We start from the raw sequence: 24850 nt of genomic DNA, 5'->3' as shown, positions 1-24850 counted from the left end.
TCCAGGTGCTCCTTACCCAATTTTTCGCGTAGATTTCATTTTTGCAGTCCGTTTTTGCAAATTTTGCTTCTAAATGAAGAATAAGGACATGTCTTCTTCTTGTTGCAATAATCATAGCCGACATTCCAGCAAACGTTTTTGCAATTTTTGCAAACATTTTGGCCATAATATTGAGACTTACTATCAGCGCAACTAATCAGTTGTTTTCACTTCTGCTGCTACAGTTGCTAACATTGAGAGTGTCCAACCCATGGCTCTTGTTTCTGCACAGTCTCAGTCTTCTGGATCCATTTTCTCCATTTCCAGAGATGACCTTATAAATATCATCGCCAATGTCATTCGTATGGTTGGTAATGCATCTTATTCCTCTTCTTTCTCAGCTTTATCTGGTATGTCTCCTTCCTCTTGGCTTATGGATTCCGCTTGTTGCAATCACATGACACCTCACTCGTCCTTATTTTCTGACCTTAAACCTGTACCGCACCCTCTTAATATTCGCACAGCAAATGGTTCTACAATGTCTGGTAATAATATAGGTTCAGTTTCAACCTCCAACCTCTCGGTTTCTGGAGTCTTTAATGTTCCTGACCTTTCTTACAATTTATTTTCTGTGGGACAATTAGCTGAGTTGGGTTATCGCATTACCTTTGATTATTCTGGATGCATTGTGCAGGATCCTAGGACGGGACAGGAGCTTGGGACCGATCCCAGAGTTGGGCGAATGTTTCCCGTGGACAACCTTCATCTTCCACTTGTCGCTCCTGTTTCTATTGCTGCAGCTGCTGCAGTTTCTTCCACTCCTTCTCTTGCACTTTGGCATGCTCGACTTGGTCACGTATCTTCCTCTCGGGTACAACAATTGGCTTCTAGAGGTTTATTAGGTTCAGTGTCCACAGAAAATTTTGATTGTGTTTCATGTCAGTTAGGAAAACAACCAGCTTTACCTTTCAATACTAGTGAATCCATATCCACTGATATCTTTGACCTTATTCATTCTGATGTTTGGGAACCTTCCTCTGTCTCTAGTATTGGTGGGTCTAGATATTTTGTTGTCTTTGTTGATGATTACTCTCGCTATAGTTGGATTTTTAATATGAAATATCGTTCTAAATAATTGGAAGTATATTCTAATTTTGCAAAAATGGTTGAAACTCAGTTTTCCAGACGTATCAAAATTTTTCGATCTGATAATGCTCTTGAATACATTTAATATGCTTTTCAAGCTGTTTTGCATTCCTATGGCACTGTTCATCAACTAACTTGTCCAGGTACCTCTCAGTAAAATGGTAGAGCCGAACGAAAACTTTGTCATATTCTTGACACTGTTCGCTCTCTCCTTCTCTCTACTAAAGTTCCTGCTCCTTTTTGGGGTGAAGCTGCTCTTCATGCTATTCATACTATTAATCGCATTCCGAGTCCTGTTATCCAAAATCAAACTCCATATGAGCGCCTTTTTGGGTCACCTCCAGACTATCACCACCTTCGCTCCTTCGGTTCTGCTTGTTTCATTCTTCTTCAGCCACATGAGCATAACAAACTTGAGCCTCGGTCAATGCTTTGTTGTTTTCTTGGCTATGGCGAAACTCAAAAGGGGTATAGGTGTTATGATCCTGTCTCTCATCGTCTTCGTGTCTCCCGTAATGTTGTCTTTTGGGAACATCGCCTCTTTGTCGAACTTTCTCATTTCAGTGCTTCCTTGTCTTCCTCTTCTGTCTTAGATCTTTTTCCAGATGAGACACATATTCCTTCTGTAGCTGCTCCTGATCCTCCTGTAATTGCTCTCAACTAAAAAGTACACACTATTACAACCAATAGATTTATATTTATATATATATATATCTATATCTATGATTCTTTTCTCATTCTCTATATCTTTCTTTTTTCCCTTCCATGTTTTCTCAGTTTTTCTCTCTATTTGATCAAGTAGTTTGATAAATGCTCTAAAGATTTCCAAATCCAAAAATTATTTTAGTGCTTGCCCCAATTTCAAGAGACTAACCACGTGTACGGTTAAGAAGTCATATACTTCAAAAGTTAAAACTTATATCAGTTACTATTTTTTTTTTCTTCTTAATTTTACATTTACAATTAGTCTAACTCCAAGAGACTGGCCATATATGTAATTAGTTATTTAATTAAATTTTTTTTTTTTTTTTTGCATTTAATGGTTGTTTTCTTATCGATATTTATACTAAATTATATTTAGAATATTATTTTAGGCTATTATATAATGTATATAATATGGATGTTGCGCATATTAAAAAAAGTTAATTATTTTATTGTTTTACTTGCCCCTATGATAAATTTTTAGCTCCACCACCGCTGAACCCCCTAAAAAAAAATCTTAGAGCCGCCACTGCTACTTTCTTAAGAGCTTTTGCTTTGTCTTTCCTAGTCAATTTTCGGATCCTTATACGAACATTAGATTTCTGGCTCACAATTCTTGCACTTGTATAAGTACTTTTCATTTTCATGTGAGGTCGCCACGACATGGTAAGACCGTAAGAACAGAACTATCACTCTCATCATCTTCCATATTAGGAACTATATATTTTTCATCAAACTTACCATCCTCACGACCATGGGAGCTATTGGAATGACAGTCTATTTCCGTTGCAGTCTCATCAAATATGAGCACTTGAAAATGAGAATTTCCCTCATATCTGAAAACTACAAAGTGTCCCTGCTCTAGAGAGTAACACTTGGCAAATTCTTTCCAACCCTTTTGTAACCAAACCTCATCATTGCATTTTGTCAATTCTACTTTCCATTTTGCATCGTTTGGAAGCTTAAGAAATGTAGGGCTTGACAAATTTTCTCTGTATTTCCTTATAAACATTTTTGGAATCGTCTACAAATTAAGAATCTCTAATTAATAATACATGCAAATGCAATACGAGCATTGTAATATAAATACACAAATCACATGTTTTTCAAGATTCACAAATAATTATACCAGGGTGACCATCATATACATTGTACAATTAGAATTAAACTAGTAGCTAGCTAGCCAATCAAGTCCATGTTTCTTAATTAACATTAGATTTCTTGAATCAAAAAGAGAGATTTGTAAGTATTCTTACAAGCCTTCCAACACGAAGAGTTTCATCGAGAATAATCTTGAAAAAATGCGAGTCCTTTCCAATAAGATCGGATGGGGCATTACCATGGTCTCTCCGGCTTTGATAAGTCATATTAGTTAAACTTGAAGTAATGCACCATCTACGTTTGACTTTTGAGAGTAACATACTAAAATGCATCATTAAGAATACTTATATCCAAGGAAAATATCAAAGTTATTATCAATTATATTACAAAAGCAGAAAATTTTAAAATTTTAAAATTAATGTAATAATGAATATAATTAATATCACATCAAAAATTAAACAAAAAAAAAATCAATTTAAATATACAATCATTTTTAATTTCAAGAACTTACAATTTATCCTTTTGTGGTTTGACTGTATCACAATTTATAAATTTTCAATTACTATAATTGACCTCTAAGGTTTAGACTAAAAGTAAATCGAAAGTGTTCTACCCACGATACTCATTAAATATTTCATTTTAATTCATACTTTAAGATGTCAAATCCTACAATTGATAGTTTTTGTACAGAAGGACTAAGTCATACAGAATAAATTATCATTTTCCCTTTGATTTCTTATGGCATAGTGACTAATATTAAATCACATAAATAATAATAAAAAAAAGTAGAAATTTATCAATTATATAAAGTACAATAAAATGAGTGAATCGTACAACTACAGAAATAAGATCAATAGTATTCGGTAAAGCCTGCTTAAAGTTAACTTGTTTTGTTTCGATTGTTATTAGATAGGAAAATGTCAAATTTATTTTGGTAAAGGTTTTATTCTAAGAGAGTTCTTGTTTGCACTGGAACAGGGTAAGACTGGCGTGTGTGTACCGGAACAGGGTTTGATAGGCCACAGTTCCTGTGTTCTTTTACTCATAAGATGCATGCCTTCTGCAATCTGCACAGCACAACTCGATGGATCAGTGGGTAGTCAACCGGTCCAATCCCAATGCAATGCATCAATTTATTTGGTCCATTTCACCTTGTGTAATCTTTTAGTTTTTATTATCAACTTTTCATTAATTCAATTTCAAAATTATCCTTATTTTTTTTTAAAAAGGAATATATGTTTTTAAATTTATTTTTATATAGGAACATGTGGAGTAGTTTTATCCTTATTGTTTAGTTCAAATTGATTTCTCAAAAACACAAATTTAGAATAATAAAAAATGACAACTGGAATTAGGAGAGGGGGAAATAAAAAGTAGTGAAAATGGAAAAAAAAATGCCTTAAATACTTAGGCACAAAAATATATATAAAACCATATCGGCATATCCTACATTTTATTCATATTAATAACTATTATAATTTGAATTCTTTATAAAATTATAACTACTGTTAACGTATATAGTGTTGTGAGTTTTAGGTCCAATTAGATTACTTGTATAGCACACACACATACTTGTACTGCACACATATACCTCTTATATAAAGGCACCTATGTACATTCTTTTAATCATGAAATACAATACAATTACATTCAGTATTTCTAACATGGTATCAGAGCCATCGCTCTAACAATTTCATTGCAGTCTTGTCTCTGTTAGTGTTATTCCAGACTCGCAATTGCTTCCGCTGTTACAACTGCTGTTGCAGATATTCACCGTTAAACCTCTGACGCATCTCAGTCATCGTCTCTGGTTCGGACCTGCAGCCGCCGTCGTTCAGAGTCTTGAGACCACTGCAATACCATCGCCGCCGTCATCCTTGCTCCAATTGTGTTTTTGCAGACATCACTAAGATTGTCCACTGCCGATATACCTTTTAGTGAAAACCTGACCACCATCGGAAGCTCCACGCGCCCTCACGCGCCGCCCAAAGAATCTGCGCATCAGGTCACGCGCTCCACGCGCCATCTGTGTTCTTCACGCGCCGACACGTGCTGCCACGCCTCTGCATCTGCTGACGTCAGCCCTAGGTGACGTCATCATTCTGCGTCATTGCTTACGTCATCACAGTCAGCCGCTTATATCAGCAAACGTCAGTTGCTTACGTCATCTTGCTGACGTCATCCCAGTTAGCTGACGTGCGTTGACCGTGACTGTTGACTTTGACCGTTGACTTTTTAGAGTTGACTTTTTACAGTCCAGGTGCTCCTTACCCAGTTTTTCGTGTAGATTTCATTTTTGCAGTCCGTTTTTGCAAATTTTGCGTCTAAATGAAGAATAAGGACAGGTCTTCTTCTTGTTGCAATAATCATAGCCGACAATCCAGCAAACGTTTTTGCAATTTTTGCAAACACTTTGGCCATAATATTGAGACTTGCTATCAGCGCAACAAATCAGTTGTTTTCACTTCTGCTGCTACAGTTGCTAACACTGAGAGTGTCCAACCCATGGCTCCTGTTTCTGCACAGTCTCAGTCTTCTGGATCCACTTTCTCCATTTCCAGAGATGACCTTATAAATATCATCGCTAATGTCATTCGTATGGTTGGTAATGCATCTTATTCCTCTTCTCTCTCAGCTTTATCTGGTATGTCTCCTTCCTTTTGGCTTATGGATTCCGCTTGTTGCAATCACATGACACCTCACTCGTCCTTATTTTCTGACCTTAAACTTGCACCGCACCCTCTTAATATTCACATAGCAAATGGTTCCACAATGTCTGGTCATAATATAGGTTCAGTTTCAACCTCCAACCTCTCGGTTCCTGGAGTCTTTAATGTTCCTGACCTTTCTTATAATTTATTTTCTGTGGGACAATTAGCTGAGTTGGGTTATCGCATTACCTTTGATTATTCTGGGTGCATTGTGTAGGATCCTAGGACGGGACAGGAGCTTGGGACCGGTCCTAGAGTTGGGCGTATGTTTCCCGTGGACAACCTTCGTCTTCCACTTGTTGCTCATGTTTCTATTGCTGCAGCTGTTGCAGTTTCTTCCACTCCTTCCCTTGCACTTTGGCATGCTCGACTTGGTCACGCATCTTCCTCTCGGGTACAACAATTGGCTTCTAGAGGTTTGTTAGGTTCAGTGTTTACAGAAAATTTTGATTGTGTTTCATGTCAGTTAGGAAAACAACCAGCTTTGCCTTTCAATACTAGTGAATCCATATCCACTGATATCTTTGACCTTATTCATTCTGATGTTTGGGGGCCTTCCTCTTTCTCTAGTATTGGTGGGTCTAGATATTTTGTTGTCTTTGTTGATGATTACTCTCGCTATAGTTGGATTTTTAATATGAAACATCGTTCTGAATTATTGGAAGTATATTCTACTTTTGAAAAAATGGTTGAAACTCAGTTTTCTAGACGCATCAAAATTTTTCGATCTGATAATGCTCTTGAATACACTCAATATGCTTTCAAAGCTGTTTTGCATTCCTATGGCACTGTTCATCAACTAACTTGTCCAGGTACCTCTCAGCAAAATGGTAGAGCCGAACGAAAACTTCATCATATTCTTGACACTGTTCGTGCTCTCCTTCTCTCTGCTAAAGTTCCTGCTCCTTTTTGGGGTGAAGCTGCTCTTCATGCTGTTCATACTATTAATCGTATTCCGAGTCCTGTTATCCAAAATCAAACTCCATATGAGCGCCTTTTTGGGTCATCTCCAGACTATCACCACCTTCGCTCCTTCGGTTTTGCTTGTTTCATTCTTCTTCAACCACATGAGCATAACAAACTTGAGCCTCGGTCAAGGCTTTGTTGTTTTCTTAGCTATGGAGAAACTCAAAAGGGGTATAGGTGTTATGATCCTGTCTCTTATCGTCTTCGTATCTCCCATAATGTTGTCTTTTGGGAACATCGCCTCTTTGTCGAGCTCTCTCATTTCAGTGCTTCTTTGTCTTCCTCCTCTGTCTTAGATCTTTTTCCAGATGAGACACATATTCCTTCTGTAACTGCTCATAATCCTCTTGTAGTTGCTCCTGATTCTGTTGCTGTAGACTTCTCTATCCAACCACCAGATATCATTGATCCCTTTCCTAGTTCACCCTTTAATGAACAGGTGGAAGATGAACAGGTTGAAGACGAGCTACCCAACCCCAATCCTGAGCTTGGGTCTCCTGCTCCTGCTCCGCCTGAAGATCTTGCACAAGACATTCCACCTCGTCACTCAACTAGGGTAAGATCTATTCCTGCACATTTACTTGACTATCATTGTTACACTGCTCTTGCTACACTACACAAGCCTCACACCTATCGTGAGGCTTCCACTGACCCTTTATGGCAGATTGCAATGAAAGAGGAACTTGATGCATTATCTAAAAACCATACTTGGGATTTGGTGACACTTCCTCTTGGGAAATCTGTGGTTGGTTGTAAGTGGATCTACAAGATTAAGACTCGCTCTGATGGGTCCATTGAGCACTACAAAGCTCGTCTTGTTGCAAAAGGTTTTACACAAGAGTATGGGATTGATTATGAAGAGACCTTTGCTCCGGTTGCTCGTATCTCATCTGTTTGTGCCCTCTTAGCTGTTGCTGTTGCCAGTAAATGGGACCTTTTTCAGATGGATGTCAAAAATGCATTCCTTAATGGGGATTTAAGTGAAGAAGTGTATATGCAACCTCCTCCTGGTCTCTCTGTTGACTCAAACAAGGTTTGTCACCTTCGACGTGCACTTTATGGCCTTAAACAAGCTCCACGAGCTTGATTTGCCAAATTCAACTCTACCATCTCTCACTTGGGTTACATGGCTAGTCACTATGATTCTACCTTATTTCTTCGTCGCACTGACAAAGGCACTATTTTACTTCTCTTATATGTGAATGATATGATCATAACTGGTGATGACCTCAGTGGCATTCAAGAACTCAAGACTTTTCTCAGTCAACAATTTGAGATGAAAGATCTTGGACATCTCAGCTACTTCTTGGATCTTGAAATCACTCATTCTACAGATGGACTTTATATTACTCAAGCCAAGTATGCCTCTGAACTCTTGTCTCGCGCTGGACTCACTGATAGCAAGACTGTTGACACTCCAGTTGAGCTTAATGCGCATTTGACTCCCTCAGGGGGGAAACCATTGTCTAATCCCTCTCTTTACAGACGCTTGGTTGACAGCTTGGTTTATCTCACTGTCACTCGTCCAGACATTTCCTATGCTGTTCACAAGGTGAGCCAGTATCTGTCTGCTCCACGATCGACTCACTATGCTGCTGTTTTGCGCATTCTTCGATCCCTAAAGGGCACTCTCTTCCATGGTCTTTTCTACACTGCTCAGTCTCCTCTTACTCTCCGTGCATTTTCTGATGCTGATTGAGCAGGAGATCCCATTGATCGCAGGTCCACCACTGGTTATTGCTTTCTTCTTGGTTCTTCTCTGATTTCTTGGCGAAGCAAGAAACAAACTTATGTGGCCCGCTCCAGTACTGAAGCAGAATATCGTGCCCTTGCTAATACCACATCTGAGCTCCTTTGGCTACGATGGCTTCTCAAAGACTTAGGTGTGTCTACATCCTTTGCTATTCCTCTTTATTGTGACAACTAGAGTGCTATTCATATTGTTCACAATGATGTTTTCCATGAACGGACTAAACACATTGAGATCGATTGTCATTTTATCCGTTTTCATCTTGTCCATGGTGCTCTCAAGCTGATCTCAGTCTCCTCTAAAGATCAACTTGCAGATATCTTCACCAAGTCACATCCTAAGGGACGCCTTCGTACTTTGGTTGACAACCTCAAGTTGGTCTCACATCCACCTTGAGTTTACCGGCGCCTATTGCACTGTTGTTGTAGCCAAAGGTATACTATGTGTGTGTTGCTGTGGTTTCTAACATGTGGCAACAAAAAATGTGTGAAACGATGCTGTTTCCCTTGGTTTTGAATGAAAAAAAACTAAAAAAACTAAAAAAGCACCAAACACTGTCGTTTTGTGCTAGGTTAAGGCTCCTATATATTTCTTTCTTTTCCTCTGTTCTCACTTTAAAACTCTCTCACCTCTCTCTCAAGTCTTGCCGCTCAATCACTCTCCACACCAGACGGCAGACACCACACCAGGTAAGTTAGACAGTCCTTCAGGTCTAGGCTGTCTAGCCCATCTTGTTATTCTTGACCCATATTAGTAAGTGATTATGAATTTAGAATAACTATTATTTTATTTCTGGGTAATTGTAGTCATAGAAATGCTTTGTGAGTCAACGAGGGCGTTTGGACTCAGCTGAAAGCTGAGTCCACATTTTGCGTTTGGCTTTTTCCTTTTTTTTTTTTTTTTTTTTTTTTTTTTTTTTTTTTTTTTTTTTTTTTTTTTTTCCGGAAGTGAACAGTAAATCACATGATTTTACCGTACAGAGACAAAAAATACTGTTCATGCACTGTTTGGCACTATTCACGCACTAAAAAATATTAAAAATAGGTCTCACGATACTATTTACACATTTAAAAATTATTTTGCTACAGAATTTTCAGTTTTCAGTTTTCAGTTTCAACAACAATAAGTTCAATCCAATGGACCCAACAGCTCCACCAAAGCATAAAGTTTGCTTTAGCTTTTTGAATGTGTTAGTGTTTTTGGTTGCTGAAGAAGAAACAATGTAACAATAGATACATTTCACAGGGTGCTGTTGAAAAGGTTTTTTTTTTTTTTTTTTTGCTTTTTTTTTTTTTTTCTTAAAAAACATATCAAGTGGATATTTTGGTTGATGTCTGGACAGGTTGGGCGTTTGTGTGAAAAGTTTGTAAAATTTTTTCTTGGAATCTTGAACATGTTGTGTATTGCCTAAGAGCCAAATTTTTTTTAATAAAAAAAATGTACTGTTATTTTAATGATTCAACCGATAACCGATTGAAACGTGTTAGAAATACTAGCATGTATTGNACAACAACAGTGCAATAGGCGCCGGAAAAAAAAAAAAAAAAAAAAAAAAAGCTGAAAACGCAAATAATCTGGACGTGGACACAAGACGTGTTTGCATCAGAAAAGATAAAAAGGCAAGGACTATATGAAGGCCATTAGAAGGGTGGATATGAAGGCCATTCGGAGAAGAAGGCCATTCGGTCCCTTTGCTGTTTCAACACTTACACGTGTTCACATCAGAAAAGATAGAAAAGCAAGGACTAGATTACCAGAGTAACTATTATTTACCAATACAAACACATAGCTCATAATCTTTATTACATTAGAATGGGATAATATGAACGCCATTCGTCCCCTTATTTCCTGTTTCGACACTTAGACGTGTTCATATCAGAAAAGATAGCAAAGCAAGGCCTAGATTACCAGAGTAACTATTATTTATCAATACAAACACATAACACACAATCTCAGACAAGGTTGTACCCAACGATTTGAGGCTCAAGGCCAGGATTTGCAAGTGCAACGTTGTTGTTGGGATTTGCAACGTTGTTGTTTCGTCTACTACACTTCTTCCAAGCCATATAGAAAGAGATAACAGCAGTCCCCAAGCCAACTATAGCTATAAGAACGTTGATCCAAACATAAATCTCTACCCTGTTACAGAAGAAGAAAGGCGGTATCAAATAAAATAAATAAAAATAAAAGCTACAATTCTGAGGAGGAGGAAGAGAAAGAGAAAGAGGAGGAAAGGATTTAAAGCTACAAACCCCTTCTGAGGAGGAGGAAGAGAAAGAGAAAGAGGAGGAAAGGATTGCGGAAGTTTTTCCATGAGGAGTGACAGAGTGACCTACGAGTTTTGCTAGTTTTAACTTTTAACTCAAGGTGATAGAATGCTCTACTTTTTTTATATTGAAGGAGAAGGGATAGGAGGGGTACAAGATTCCACGTAATGCAAGTCGGTATTGATACTTGGAAATAAAAACTTTTTATCTAAACCATTAATTAAAAAAGTTAAAAAAAATATATATTATGATAAGTAATAAGTCAAAGTTGAAAAGTCAAAAATAAAAAAAATTTGTGAGATGTGGTCTATGTCATAATTTATGTGCCCCTGCTGCCAGCCAAATGTTCTAAACAGTAGAATAAGGATTATATTGAAAGCAATAACTTAAAATATTAATCTGAATATATTAATTTTAAATATATAAATTTATTACTCAAAATAATTTGAAAGTTTTATACCACCTCATTATCTTGATTTCTTTTAGAAAAATTATGTAAAATTCAACTTTTTTTTCCTCTTCTTCTAATTACTTAATGTTCAAAATACCAAAATGGATTTTATACAAGATGAGGATTTTGGTGACATTGGACCGTAAACATCAAGAATATAACATAATTTGTGGACAAAATTGCTTTTTGCCCCTTTCTGAAAAAAAAAAAATCCAGTATTTTGCCATTTTTCTCAAACTAATTAGGAAAATACCCATCTTTTGAAAATCGAGTTTCTGAAAATCGATTTAGGCCCTATAGTGGCGTTTTTAAGGACCCTATAGTGACGTTTTAAGGACCTATAGTAACTTTTTATAACTCGATTTTCATAAAGTCGAGTTATAGGTAAAAAAAAGAAAAAAATTGCATGTAACTCGACTTTATGAAAATCGAGTTACAAAACGTCACTATAGGTCCTTAAAATGTCACTATAAGGTCCTTAAAAACGCTGCTATAGGACTCCAAATTTTTTTTTTTTTTTTTATAACTCGATTTTGAGAAAATCGAGTTACAAAAGAGGGGCATTTCCCTATTTAGTTTGGAAAAGAGGGCATAATGCTGGTTTTTTTGCTCAAACAGGGCATTTCCCAATTTTGTCCCATAATTTGTAGATGGCAAGTTCAAGTTCCTAAGAAAGTTCTTTTGCATTCTAATTCTGACTTAAATTTGAAGAGATCAACAGAGTTTGCAATGCAAGTACTTCCTTCAGTTTATTTTAACAAATTATGAAGTATATAGTTTTAAGGCATTGGGTCCGTTTGGATAGCACTTATTGTTGCTGAAATTGCTGAAAACTGATGCTGAAAACACTGTAGCAAAATAATTTTTAAATGTGTAAATAGTTTCGTGGGACCCACTTTTAATATTATACATATTGCGTGAACAGTGCGTGAACAGTGCATGAACAGTTGAATTTTGTCCCCCCAAAGTAAAAATGCGGCAAAAAAAAAAAAAAAAAAAAAAAAGGAGAAAACGTGAAATGCAAAACGCGCCGCAACAAACCGAATCCAAACACTCACATAAAGTCACATTCTGAATTCTGAATTTCAGTCCTGGGCTCGGTGTTCCTCATGTCATTGATATTTGATAGCCAAGTAGGTGGAAACGGAATATGGAAATGGATTACTACCCAAAAGTCGAACCCTTTTTTTCTTGCCGAAACTCACCTCTTTTCTCCACGACCACCCTGTCAACAGCTAGGTTGAGTGGGCCATCAAATTGCTATCTGGATTTGTGGCACGGAAAAGATTTGTTGTCACTGGGTGTGTTTGGATTGAACTTATTGTTGCTGAAACTGAAAACTGAAAACTGAAAACTGAAAAAACTGTAGCAAAATAATTTTTAAATGTGTAAATAGTATCGTGGGACCCATTTTTAATATTTTTTATTACATAAACAGTGCAGTGTGTGAACAGTGCACACACTGTTCATGCACAGCTTTTTTGTCTCCCAAAAGTAAAAAAATGCGGCAAAAAAAAAAAAAAAAAGGGAGGAAAACGCGTTTGCTGAAACGCAAACGCGGAATCCAAACCCCCCCCACTGTCTCAAAAAAAAGAAAAAAAAAAAAAAATTTGTTGTCACCTTTTTTATACTCCATACTCCAAAAACCTTCTCTCCTTTGGCACTTTCTTGAATCTCGATTCACTCCATTTAAAAAAAAAAAAAAATCCATTCTTAAAATTTGTTTTTCTTTGTGCGAGCATGTAATTTATACCCATATCATTTTGATTTTTTTTTTTTTTTTTAATCTTTGTTCAATTCTGTTGCAAAGTTAACATAGCCATTGTACGCCTGATAATAGATTGCGTACGTTGGAGTTTCATGAAGACCACGTACAGGTACGCTTTAACGAGGTGGAGAGAGAAATAAAATAGATAGGCATACCTACTCGAGACGTGAACCAATCAATAAATTATTATTTTTATCAAAAGTCATGGCCACGGGTGTCTCATTTGAAAAATAATCTTAGAATTATGGAACACATCTCACATCTGATCATTCCCCCAAGAATTAAAAAGTACCATGATAGATCGATGTTGGGAGCCGCAACAAAGTTCTTTCCGAGTATGGCTTAAGAATCTAAGCAACCATTAAAATACGAACCCATTGCTGATGCTAACCATTAAATTAGTCTTCCATTGCAGTTTGCTAATGGTAAACAAGTTAGGTAATTCGTTAAAATAAACTAATATTTCCTACGTCAAAATTAACTACACCTATTTACTCCCTCCGTCTCATTTTTTTTGTCCTCTATTCTATTTTGAGATGTCCCAAAATATTGTCCTGTTTCTAAAAATAAAAGTCATTAATTTACTAATGTTCCTATTATACCCCTATTAATTTATTAATTCAATTTTTTAATAAACTTTTTTAAGGATAATTTTGGAAACTTATACATTTTTAAAAGATAGACAAGACAATAAATGATGTTCCCTTAAAAAGTTTGACTTTTCAAACAGGACAAAAAATTTGGGACGGAGGGAGTATCTTGTTAGTTAAGCTTGTGAAAAGACTATATGAAGTTTTTCGCGGGTGCTTAAATAAATGTGCTATAATTACAATAAATTTCATTGTTGTTGAGAAGACATATTAGAATAAAAGTTAATTTCAAAAAGATAGATCCCTTTGGATTTTTTAAAATGATTCTGAAATTTTTTAAAAATATTTTTATTTTTTTTTCAATCTAATTTCAGGTAGTTTATCATCTGAGTGTTTAGGGTTTGATAAATATGTTCATTTTCTTCTTGTAGTATTATTTCAAATCTAATTTCAGAAATTTTTAATAATGAAATAATTTCATATCTTATTGTTAAATTTAGACCGCATTTTTCAAAAAGGGTTCATTCATTACAAAAGTACTTCTAGTGGACTAGATTTGATTGAGACCAAGTCTGTGTAAACAATGCATATAGCTTTTAAGATGTTTCTTGATGAAAATGGACATTTGAACAAAGCGATTTAGACTTCTTTTAATAATGGAATCTAATTTCAGACTTTGTAGCCTCAAAAGAATCACAGTATAATTAAATCAAAAGTTGTCAACATGATGAAGCTAGAAAATTTTAACAGCTTTGTTTACATAACAAGATGATATTAAGATGGGATATTGAAGTTAATTGGACAGTCTATCACAATTTGGAGAGAATTGAACCTGCAGCTACCAAGAGCAGTGTTGCTAACAAAGCTGGTGACTCAACAACAGAGCATGAAACGACAGATCAACACAAGTAGAGCTTAACACTGATACGACCTGTAGTTTAATACCTTAGATGTTTACTTAAGTGTTAACACATGATGAAGTTAGTTAGTCCTGTAGCTACACGTGTAGAAGTTTGTTAGTTAGTTTTATTTGTGTTCACACCTGTACAAACGGTTATATATATGTAGCCTCTGTAATCTTGATTCATTAATGTGAAAATATAGTTTTTCAATCTCTTGATTCTTGATATGGTATCAGAGCAAATCCCCAAATTCCTGTAGGGTTTTGTTTTCCTTCAATTTTGCTTTCTATTTCTCAATTTTCTCGAGAAAATCTTTACCTCTGTTCTTGAAAAATTCTTTGATTCTTGAACATTTCTTTCTTCGATTCATTATTCATGGCTTCTGCTACGAATGTAAATGGTTCTACAGATGCTTCCACACCTGTAAATCCATCTTCTTCTTCACAAGAATCTCCAATGGACAATCCTCTGTTCTTGCATCACGCAGAAAATCCAAGCTTGGTTCTTGTTACACAGCTATTGATAGGTGGAGAAAATTATGCAGCTTGGGCTCGTGCAGTGAGAAAGGCCTTACTCACCAAAAATAAACTAGGGTTCATCGATGGAACCTTGACTCTCTCATCACCACTGGTAGCAACTCCTTCGAATGTGCAAGCATGGATAAGATGCGACAACATGGTTGGCACTTGGCTAACCAACTCAGTTTCACCAAAACTCCAAGCAAGCATCATTTATGAAGATACAGCCATAGAAATCTGGAATGACTTGAAGAATCGCTTTGCACAGACAAATGGACCTAGAGTTTTCAACCTCCAAAAGGATATAGCAGAGCTTCATCAAGGTGAGACATCAATCACTGACTTCTTTACACAGTTGAAGGTGTTTTGGGATCAGTTACAAAACCTTAGTCCATTTCCCTCTTGCACCTGTGGTAAATGCATTTGCAATATTAACAAGAGGCTCACTGATCTGCAAACAAGAGAGTCTGTCATGAAATTCCTAATGGGATTGAATGATTCTTTCTCCCATGTTCGATCTCAAGTTTTGCTCATGGATCCTATTCCATCTATTAGTAAGGTTTATTCCTTATTAATTCAAGAAGAGACACAAAGACCAATGCCAAATGCTTCTTTTGCTAAAGTTGACTCTACTGCCTTCGCTGCCAAATTGTCCAATGAGAATCTTGGGGCTTTTCTTGGTGGTGCTGTTGGCAAAGGGAAGGAGAGACCAACTTGCACACATTGTGGAAAGATAGGTCACACAGTGGATAAATGTTATAAAAAGCATGGTTTTCCACCGGGTTTTAAATTCAAGAACAAGCCATCTATGGCTCATCAAGTGACTTCAGATGTGTTTCCCACTGCTCCTTTGATTGCCTCACCAATGCATCATCATACTCCTTTCACTTCTGAGCAGTACCAACAGCTCTTTGCTTTGTTTGGAACTTCTGCTCCAGTGAAAGAAGCTTCAATGGCCAATGCAGCATCATCCTCCACATCTGTCACTGCCAGTGTTCCAATGTCAGGTATTGATTTATCCCATAGTGTTTTCTCTGCACAAATTGTGAATAGAAGAACGTATGATAAATGGACTTGGGTATTGGATACTAGTGCAACTGATCACTTTGTTTGTTCTGTTGATTTGTTTACTTCAATTACTGCTACAACACAGTCTTTGGTTCACTTGCCTAATAGGGAATCAGCTCAGGTCACTCACATTGGGACTATTGTCCTTTCCCCTTCACTCACCCTCACAAATGTTCTATGTGTTCCTTCTTTCAGCTTTAACCTTCTGTCTGTTAGTACACTGACATTATCTCAACCTTATTGCCTTGTTTTCCTTTCCAACTATTGTTTTCTTCAGGACCTTTTAACTTGGAAAACGATTGGGGTGGGCAAGGCTGTTGATGGGTTGTACTTGTTGCAGTGTGATAGTCTCCAGCACACTCCTCATTCTTCACTTGTTGATTACTTAAGCAATCACAAGTTCAATGCTTCATTCCTTCCTTTTTCTGCAGCAAGCTCTTCCAGTTCTACTTCTGCATCATCTTCTCTCTGGCATGCCAGATTAGGACATCCTTCAGATTTGAAGCTTAAAACTTTAGGTCACATCATTCCTTCTTTACAATCTTGTTGTAATAAGACTTGTCAAGTTTGTCCTATGGCCAAGCTTAAAAGATTACCTTTTCCATTTCATAATAAAATCTGTGTTCATGCTTTTGATTTAGTCCATATGGATGTTTGGGGTCCTTATTCTATTCCTACATTAGATGGTTATAAATACTTCTTAACCATTGTGGATGATGCAACCCGAGCCACTTGGCTTTTCTTAATGAAATCCAAAACTGATGTTAGGCCTTTATTTCAGTCCTTTTACACCATGGTTGCCACACAGTTTGGTCAAAACATCAAATCCATTAGGACTGACAATGCAAAAGAATTTATCATGCCTGGTTTTCTTAGTTCACATGGCATTATCCATCAACATAGTTGTGTTTACACTCCACAACAAAATTCTGTTGTGGAGAGAAAACACCAACACTTACTCTCCATTGCAAGGGCCTTACAAATTCAGTCTCAAATACCTTTGAAGTTTTGGGGTGATTGTGTCTTAACCGCTGCCTATCTCATAAATAGACTCCCATCTCCCTTGTTGAATGACAAAACTCCTTTTGAGCTGCTCTTTCACAAAATCCCTGAATATAATCATCTCAAAGTTTTTGGGTGCTTATGTTTTGCCTCCACCATTGCTCAAACCAGAACAAAGTTCACCCCACGAGCAAGAAGATGTGTCTTTCTTGGCTATCCTTGCAATGTCAAAGGCTATAAACTCTATGACCTTGATACTCATGCTACTTTTATCTCTAGAGATGTTGTTTTCCATGAGTTTGTTTTTCCTTATCATTCATCTTCTACTACTTCTGTTCCTTTCAATTCTTTACCTTTACCATGTGTTTCTCCTGTTTCTTCCTTCCATGATGATTCCCTTCCCTCTCCACCCCACACTCCTGTTCTTACTCCTCAATCTATTATCCAAGTTCATCATACTATTGATGAGGACTTTCTTGATGAGGTTCCAGAAGCACCCCTTGATCCCATTGCAGATTCCCTTCCTCTTAGGAGGTCCACTAGATCTATTAAAAGGCCTTCTTACTTACAGGAATTCCACTGCAATCAAGTTGCTTCTGTCCAGCCTGTGTCTTCCTCTTCATCAGGTACCTCTCATCCAATTTCCTCTCATATCTCTTATCAACATCTTTCTCCATCCTATAAAACCTTTTGCTGCTCCATTTCATCTCTTGTTGAACCTCAATATTACCACCAAGCTGTGTCTGATCCCCAATGGCAAGCTGCCATGGCTGCTGAAATAGCAGCTCTTGAGGCTAACAATACTTGGACTTTGACACCATTACCTGTTAACAAGACATCAATTGGCTGCAAGTGGGTTTACAAAATCAAGTATAGGGCTGATGGTTCCATTGAAAGATATAAGGCACGGTTGGTGGCTAAGGGATTCACTCAAAAGGAAGGCATTGACTACTTTGAAACCTTCTCTCCAGTGGCAAAAATGGTATCTGTGAAGGTCCTTCTTGCTGTTGCTGCCATTCAAGGTTGGTCTTTAAGCCAATTAGATGTCAATAATGCCTTTCTTCATGGAGATTTGGATGAAGAAGTGTATATGGCTCTTCCACAAGGGTTTCACAGCCAGGGGGAGGTTGTTTGTAAGCTCAATAAGTCCATTTATGGCCTCAAGCAAGCTTCTAGGCAATGGTTTGCCAAATTCTCAAGTACTTTGATTCAGCTTGGTTTCATTCAATCCAAGGCTGATTATTCCTTGTTTACCAGAAGACATGGTGACATTTTCATGATCCTTTTGGTCTATGTAGATGATGTTTTGATAGCTTGCAATGACAAGGCTGAAGTGGACAGATTCAAGGTCATGCTGGATGAGAAGTTCAAACTTAAAGACTTGGGTGCTTTGAAGTACTTTCTTGGCTTAGAGGTTGCAAGATCAGATAAGGGAATTGTTCTCTGCCAGAGGAAGTATACTCTTGAGCTACTCAATGATGCAGGATTGCTTGGGTGTAAGTCAGCTAAAACTCCTATGGAACACAGTTTAAAGCTAAGCAAGTTCGAAGGAGAAGAACTTAAGGATCCCAGCCATTACAGAAGGCTTGTGGGCAAGCTCTTGTATTTGACAATCACAAGACCTGACATCACTTTTGCTGTTCATAAACTCAGTCAATTTATGTCCAAGCCGAGGAGACCACACCTGGATGCAGCACACAGAGTATTGCAATATTTGAAAGGTGAACCAAGCAAAGGACTCATGTATTCCTCTCACACAGATCTGCACTTAAAAGGATTTGCAGATGCAGACTGGGCTGCATGTCCTGATACTAGGAGATCAGTGACTGGCTATAGCATCTTCATTGATGATTCTTTGGTGTCATGGAAGTCTAAGAAGCAATCTACAGTATCAAGATCCTCAGCTGAAGCTGAGTACAGATCCATGGCAGTGGCAACATGTGAGATTGTATGGATTTTGTATTTCCTCAAAGACATTGGAGTGATTCATGACAAGGAGGCCTTATTGTTCTGTGACAGTCAAGCTGCTTTGCATATTGGATCTAACCCAGTTTTCCATGAGAGGACAAAACATATAGAAATAGATTGTCATGTGGTTAGAGATAAGGTGCTTGAGAAAGTGATCAAGCTGAATCATGTTCGATCCAATTGTCAATTGGCTGATCTACTCACTAAAGCTTTGAATTACAATCAATTTGATGTCCTCATTAAAAGGATGGGGATGATTAATATTCATACACCTGCTGCTCTTGAGGGGGCGTATCACAATTTGGAGAGAATTGAACCTGCAGCTACCAAGAGCAGTGTTGCTAACAAAGCTGGTGACTCAACAACAGAGCATGAAACGACAGATCAACACAAGTAGAGCTTAACACTGATACAACCTGTAGTTTAATACCTTAGATGTTTACTTAAGTGTTAACACGTGATGAAGTTAATTAGTCCTGTAGCTACACGTGTAGAAGTTTGTTAGTTAGTTTTATTTGTGTTCACACCTGTACAAACGGTTATATATATGTAGCCTCTGTAATCTTGATTCATTAATGTGAAAATATAGTTTTTCAATCTCTTGATTCTTGATACAGTCAAACATAAAATTCCGTGCACAAAAACGTTGGAAAACAAAATAAATATAAATAAATTAAGTAGAAAATACAGATAGCAATGACCCATGCATATGATATGAGCACCGTTTAATTGTCAATAATAAGGATATTTGACATGATTACATCTTCACATACCCATTTCGAAAAAGAATGAATAAATCAAAGGGCTAGAAATAAGTAATCCTAGACTTCATGTTTTTTAGTCTTGTCCTTTTTAGAAAAATATACCTCCAAGTTGGTAAACAGCCAATCAAAAGATGTTAATTGAAGTTAGGTTGGCGCGTAACCTCTACGTTTTATGCAGACAATAATATTTACAACATTCAATATATGGGGCTGTTCACACTACTTTAATATATTACAACATGAATGTGTCTCATGAATTTTAGGGGTCCAAATCATTGTCGGTTCTTTCAATCAAGCATGTTTAACACGAACCTGAAAAATGGCATATTCATAACAAGTTTTCTCATAACACAAATGACAAGTCAAAAAGAAACAAGACTACTTTGCATAAATTATTAGTTGGAGAAGAAAACTGTGATTTTGTCATTGCTACGATTAGCGTCACTCTTCTTGATATATGTTTTCTTCCATGTGTTGCAAGATCGTTATTAGTGCTTTTGGAACGTTGAGAGAGAACGTGATGATTTTGTTTCAATTATTAGCAGTAATGAAATTTGTACATAGAGAACCTTTAAATGAAATCTTATTGCAGGGATGGACTCACGTTAAGTCTAAATAATTAATTGGCACGAGTCTCAGTATTCATTTACGACTAGATTGGGCAAGAAACAAAAATTTTTGTGGCGGTCACAACAAACAGTTCATGATCACTTTCTATCAATGGGACTTATCACAAGATTATCAAAAAAAAAAAAAAAATGGGACTTATCACAACCTTAAGTCCAGATTTTCGAACGAGGGAGTCAAGAGCATCAATAACTTTCTAAATTCGCAACACCACTAATGAAAATTCTCACATAGAAGTGTTGGCAGCAATATTTCTGATATTAAAGAACTCAAAGAACAGCAATTATTTTATTTACATAATAATAGTGACAATACTTTTTTTATGGGTTTTATTAATATTTCTTTTGATGTGATTAGTGATAATATCTAACCTTTACAATAAAATGCCATGACTTTATAAACTTTTTGTTTTATTTTAAAGTGTAATGAAAACAACTCTTATTAATGACTTTATAAACTTGTTGTTTTGTTTTAGAGTGTAATTAAAACAACTCTTATTAAAACCTTATCCAAGCAGAACAGAGAAAGGAACAAATTAAGAAAATAGAAGAAAACCAAAACCTGAGAAATAGAATAAAATGTCATGACTTTATAAACTTTTTGTTTTGTTTTAAAGTGTAATGAAAACAACTCTTATAAACTTTTTGTTTTGTTTTTAAGTGTAACGAAAACAACTCTTATTAATGACTTTATAAACCTTTTTTTTTTTTTTTTGGTTTTAAAGTGCAATATAAACTTTTTGTTTTGTTTTAAAGTGTAATGAAAACAACTCTTAATTATTAAAACCTTATCCAAGCAGAACAGAGAAAGGAACAAATTAAGAAAATAGAAGAAAACCAAAACCTGAGAAATAGAATAAAATGCCATGACTTTATAAACTTTTTGTTTTGTTTTAAAGTGTAATGAAAAAAACTCTTATAAACTTTTTGTTTTGTTTTTAAGTGTAACGAAAACAACTCTTATTAATGACTTTATAAACCTTTTTTTTTTTTTTTTTTGGTTTTAAAGTGCAATATAAACTTTTTGTTTTGTTTTAAAGTGTAATGAAAACAACTCTTAATTATTAAAACCTTATCCAAGCAGAACAGAGAAAGGAACAAATTAAGAAAATAGAAGAAAACCAAAACCTGAGAAATAGAATGAACCCAATACTAGTGTATGAATACAAGTGGAATTAATGCAGGATTAAAGGGACTGATTCAAGGGCATGGGAAAGCATGTGACTCCATTTACCTATTATTACCAAATTAACCCCTCAAAAATATCATAAATTTTATTTTTATTAAGAATCAAAGTTAAAGTTCATTTCAAAGTTAAAATTTTATTCCATCATCTAACATGTACAGTTAATAGTATGAAAAACTAAGAATATAAAATTAACAGTAATTCTTGTATTTTCTTAGTAGTGACAGTACCGAACCTTTACGATAAAATATTAAGAAGCCATGACTTTATAATTAAGGTCACATTCTGAATTCGAACCACAAGAAGTCGTCAAAATCAGCTCCCACCAACTTTTGCATAATTGTGATATCAAAAATATCACACACGCGAACAGACCAAAAAAAAACCCTACAAATCAAGACCGTCACAATATATCCAATATGAAGTGTGCCCAACCAGTTATTGCCTGATTACTTACTCTCTGCCTCCGCATTAACCGGTGAAGCCACTATTAGCTTTTTCTTTTCTTTTCTTTTTTTCTTTTTTGACCGAAGCCACTATTAGGTTTGGCTTCTATTTTTCTAAAATTCTATAATTTTAGTCATTAGTCTACAACCCTAACGGGCCTAAGCTCATTATGCAATACTCACGGCACTAATATTATTTATACAACATTCATATGCTTCTCAATTCTATTTCTAACATAACCAAAATAAGTTGTACATTTATTTAAAAAAAAAAAAAAAAAGTAATGTTAGAATAAGGTTTTGTTTTTCCTCTCTTGTCTAGTAATTAGTTTTGGTTATTGAATCCAGACAGGGAGTTTTTAACGATATCAATTTAGGTCTCTTCCACTTTTTAACTGGGATCATTTGTGGGTTGAGAAATTGATTGTGTCTATTAGAACTTTTATTTTCTTATGACTTATAAAAAATAAAATTAATTTATAGGCATGTAATATATAAAAGTATAGAAATGTTTTTTATTTGGAACTAGGCTTTCTTTTATTGTTGTTAAGTTTTTAATTGTTTTTCAATAGTTAATTAAGATTCAAAATATAAAATTCAATTCATTGCTTAAAGAAATAATTAAATATGCGAGATTTAATTACACTAATAACAGTACATGAAAGAATATGAAAGAGAGTTTAAAAAATTGAAATAAATAAAGGTGATTTAAAAAAAAAAATAGTGGATTCCAGTTAACTCAATTGGTAAAGTCTCTGATGGTTGAATAAGAGATCTGGGGTTCAATCCCCGTCTACACCAAAAACTGATTGGTGTCTTGATCTAACGATAAAGAGCTATTATTAGGAGCGGACGCCATAGGTTGAAACTATCTTAAAAAAAAATATCTATACTAAAGTAGAAACTTGTGTATACTCTTTAAAGTATAAAATAAGAAGTTATCTTAAAATATTTATATATATATATATATACACACACACTAGCTTCTATTTTTTGGGTAAAGGTCCAGTTGAGAGAAGAGAATCCTCTATTTTTTTTAGAAAATATCCAGTTAAAAGAAAGGAATTCTTAAAAATCATAAATTTTAAAAATTCTCTTTTTGAATTCAAAATGAAATTTGTTATTTGACATTTATAACCTTATTTTTAAATAAAGTTATCATTCATTAATGAGAGTATTTTTGAACTATATAAAAGTCCAATTATAGCCAACAAACAACAATTGTAGATAACAAACAACAGTTGTAGCCATATCGATCAAGGGTGGAACTATAAAATTTGGATTGTAGTGGTTAATTTCAAAAGTGAAAATAAAATTACACACATATATAGAGAATGAAAATTAGACATTTGTATTGTCTCTATAATGTACTTATATCTTATCCTCATGAATCATGATTCTCACAATATATATATATATATATATATCTTATCCTGCATTTATGAGATAACTTTTACTTCCTTAAAAGGTTGAACCTTTTGAATATTAAAATTTGAAATATCTTACACTTTTTTAATACAAAGAAGTCATACATTGGGGTTAAAGTCAACAAAATATATATATATATATATATTTATATTTTTCTCAGGGGTAATTTTTTTTTTTAAAAGTGTCAACAAAATATATATATATATATATATTTATATTTTTCTCAGGGGTAATTTTTTTTTTTAAAAGGTTTTGGAGATCAGTGCTCAATTCTCCCCTTTTCACAAAAAAAATTATCTTATGAAACAGTTTAATAAGATATCTCTTTCATAACATATTTGGTAATGTTGGTGGCAACCACATTATTGGAAGTCATGATATTAGCCAACTTATAGGTGTGAAAAATAATGAAACTTTTTGACCCAAAAAAATAATTAATAATGACGGCCTTGTCTGAGCCTCTAATATACAATCATGTAGGCTTCATGTCACCGAGCTTCTTCAGGATAAATTTTACATTCTTACTTAAAAGTTGAAACAAAGTGAAGCCCATTCTTTATTTTTGATGATTGGTTAAATGAGTGACAGTTAAGAATATGGAAATCAATCAAATTATATGCACATTTAGTTTCCTTTGTGCGAGTTCTAGTTAACTCAACTTGTAAAGTTTTTTATAGTTGAATAAGAGATTTGGGATTCAGTCTCCGCCTACACCAAAAATTAGTTGGTGTCTTAGTCTGATGATAAAAGAGCTACCGTTAGAAGCAGACGTCATAAGTTAAAACCTATCATTAGATCTTCAGCTAATAGATTGAATATTTAATAAATAATTCTAATACCATATAAAAAGTCATAATTTTTGTCACAACCATTCTACGTGGCAAATTATAATTGACTGCATATCACTTTATATAGACTCACAATTTTTTCTTTACTATTTACAGCCTACCACATGTACAGTTATGGCAAGAATTGTGGATTGTTATATGTTCTTAAAACTTTTGATATTTAATTGGATGCTCTAAAATGGCATTAGAGTCTGGTTCGTTTTGTTGTTGGACCATGCCCCAGGCCTTTGGAATTTGGGCCTTGGACGTGAGATGGAGTATTTGAGATTCACAATTGGTTAAAATGTACTTAGGTACGAACTCATGCACTTGTTGGGCCGCCCCCTAATAGGAACTTTTGGTTTGGATGCTCCAACAATTTGTCTACCAAAGTCATGTAAGCATGTAATTTGGCAAAAGCTAGTGATATTAAAACGAATTGTGATGAGAAGCGAGTTATACTCATTAACATGTACCCTTGGAAGTCTTCATATTTTGTGATTGCTACCCACCCATGTAGGGTAGGGTTGGCCCATTATTAAACCGATGGACCCAGGGTATGATTCTATTTTAGCAATTCATACATAAATCCAACCACCTTAATGCCTTACTTGATAACAAGCCCACGTTACTAGGCACGGCAAAGTCTTCATATTTTGATGCCAGCAAGAGTGCAGTAAGACC

The 24850-nt window shown here is 35.4% G+C and overlaps 2 protein-coding genes across 2 annotated transcripts; one reads left to right on the top strand and one right to left on the bottom strand.

Annotated features, from left to right (window-relative positions):
- Positions 1 to 2470: 2470 nt before the first annotated feature.
- On the bottom strand, positions 2471 to 4884 carry LOC112000162 (B3 domain-containing transcription factor VRN1-like). The gene is made up of 2 exons (XM_065777350.1): positions 4747 to 4884; positions 2471 to 2851 (listed from the first exon to the last, which is right to left on the bottom strand). Exons 1-2 carry the CDS (start codon positions 4882 to 4884, stop codon positions 2471 to 2473), a joined length of 519 nt encoding a protein of 172 aa, XP_065633422.1.
- Positions 4885 to 7731: 2847 nt separating this feature from the next.
- Positions 7732 to 8304, top strand: LOC136069142 (uncharacterized mitochondrial protein AtMg00240-like). Its single transcript, XM_065777349.1, has 2 exons — positions 7732 to 7867; positions 8057 to 8304. Exons 1-2 carry the CDS (start codon positions 7732 to 7734, stop codon positions 8302 to 8304), a joined length of 384 nt encoding a protein of 127 aa, XP_065633421.1.
- Positions 8305 to 24850: the final 16546 nt, after the last annotated feature.

This window comes from Quercus suber, unplaced genomic scaffold (genome assembly GCF_002906115.3).
Source record: "Quercus suber isolate HL8 unplaced genomic scaffold, Cork oak 2.0 scaffold_153, whole genome shotgun sequence".
In the NCBI taxonomy this organism is placed as follows: domain Eukaryota; kingdom Viridiplantae; phylum Streptophyta; class Magnoliopsida; order Fagales; family Fagaceae; genus Quercus; species Quercus suber.
Note: the sequence above shows the minus strand (reverse complement) of the source record. Positions and strands in the feature narration are given on the sequence as shown.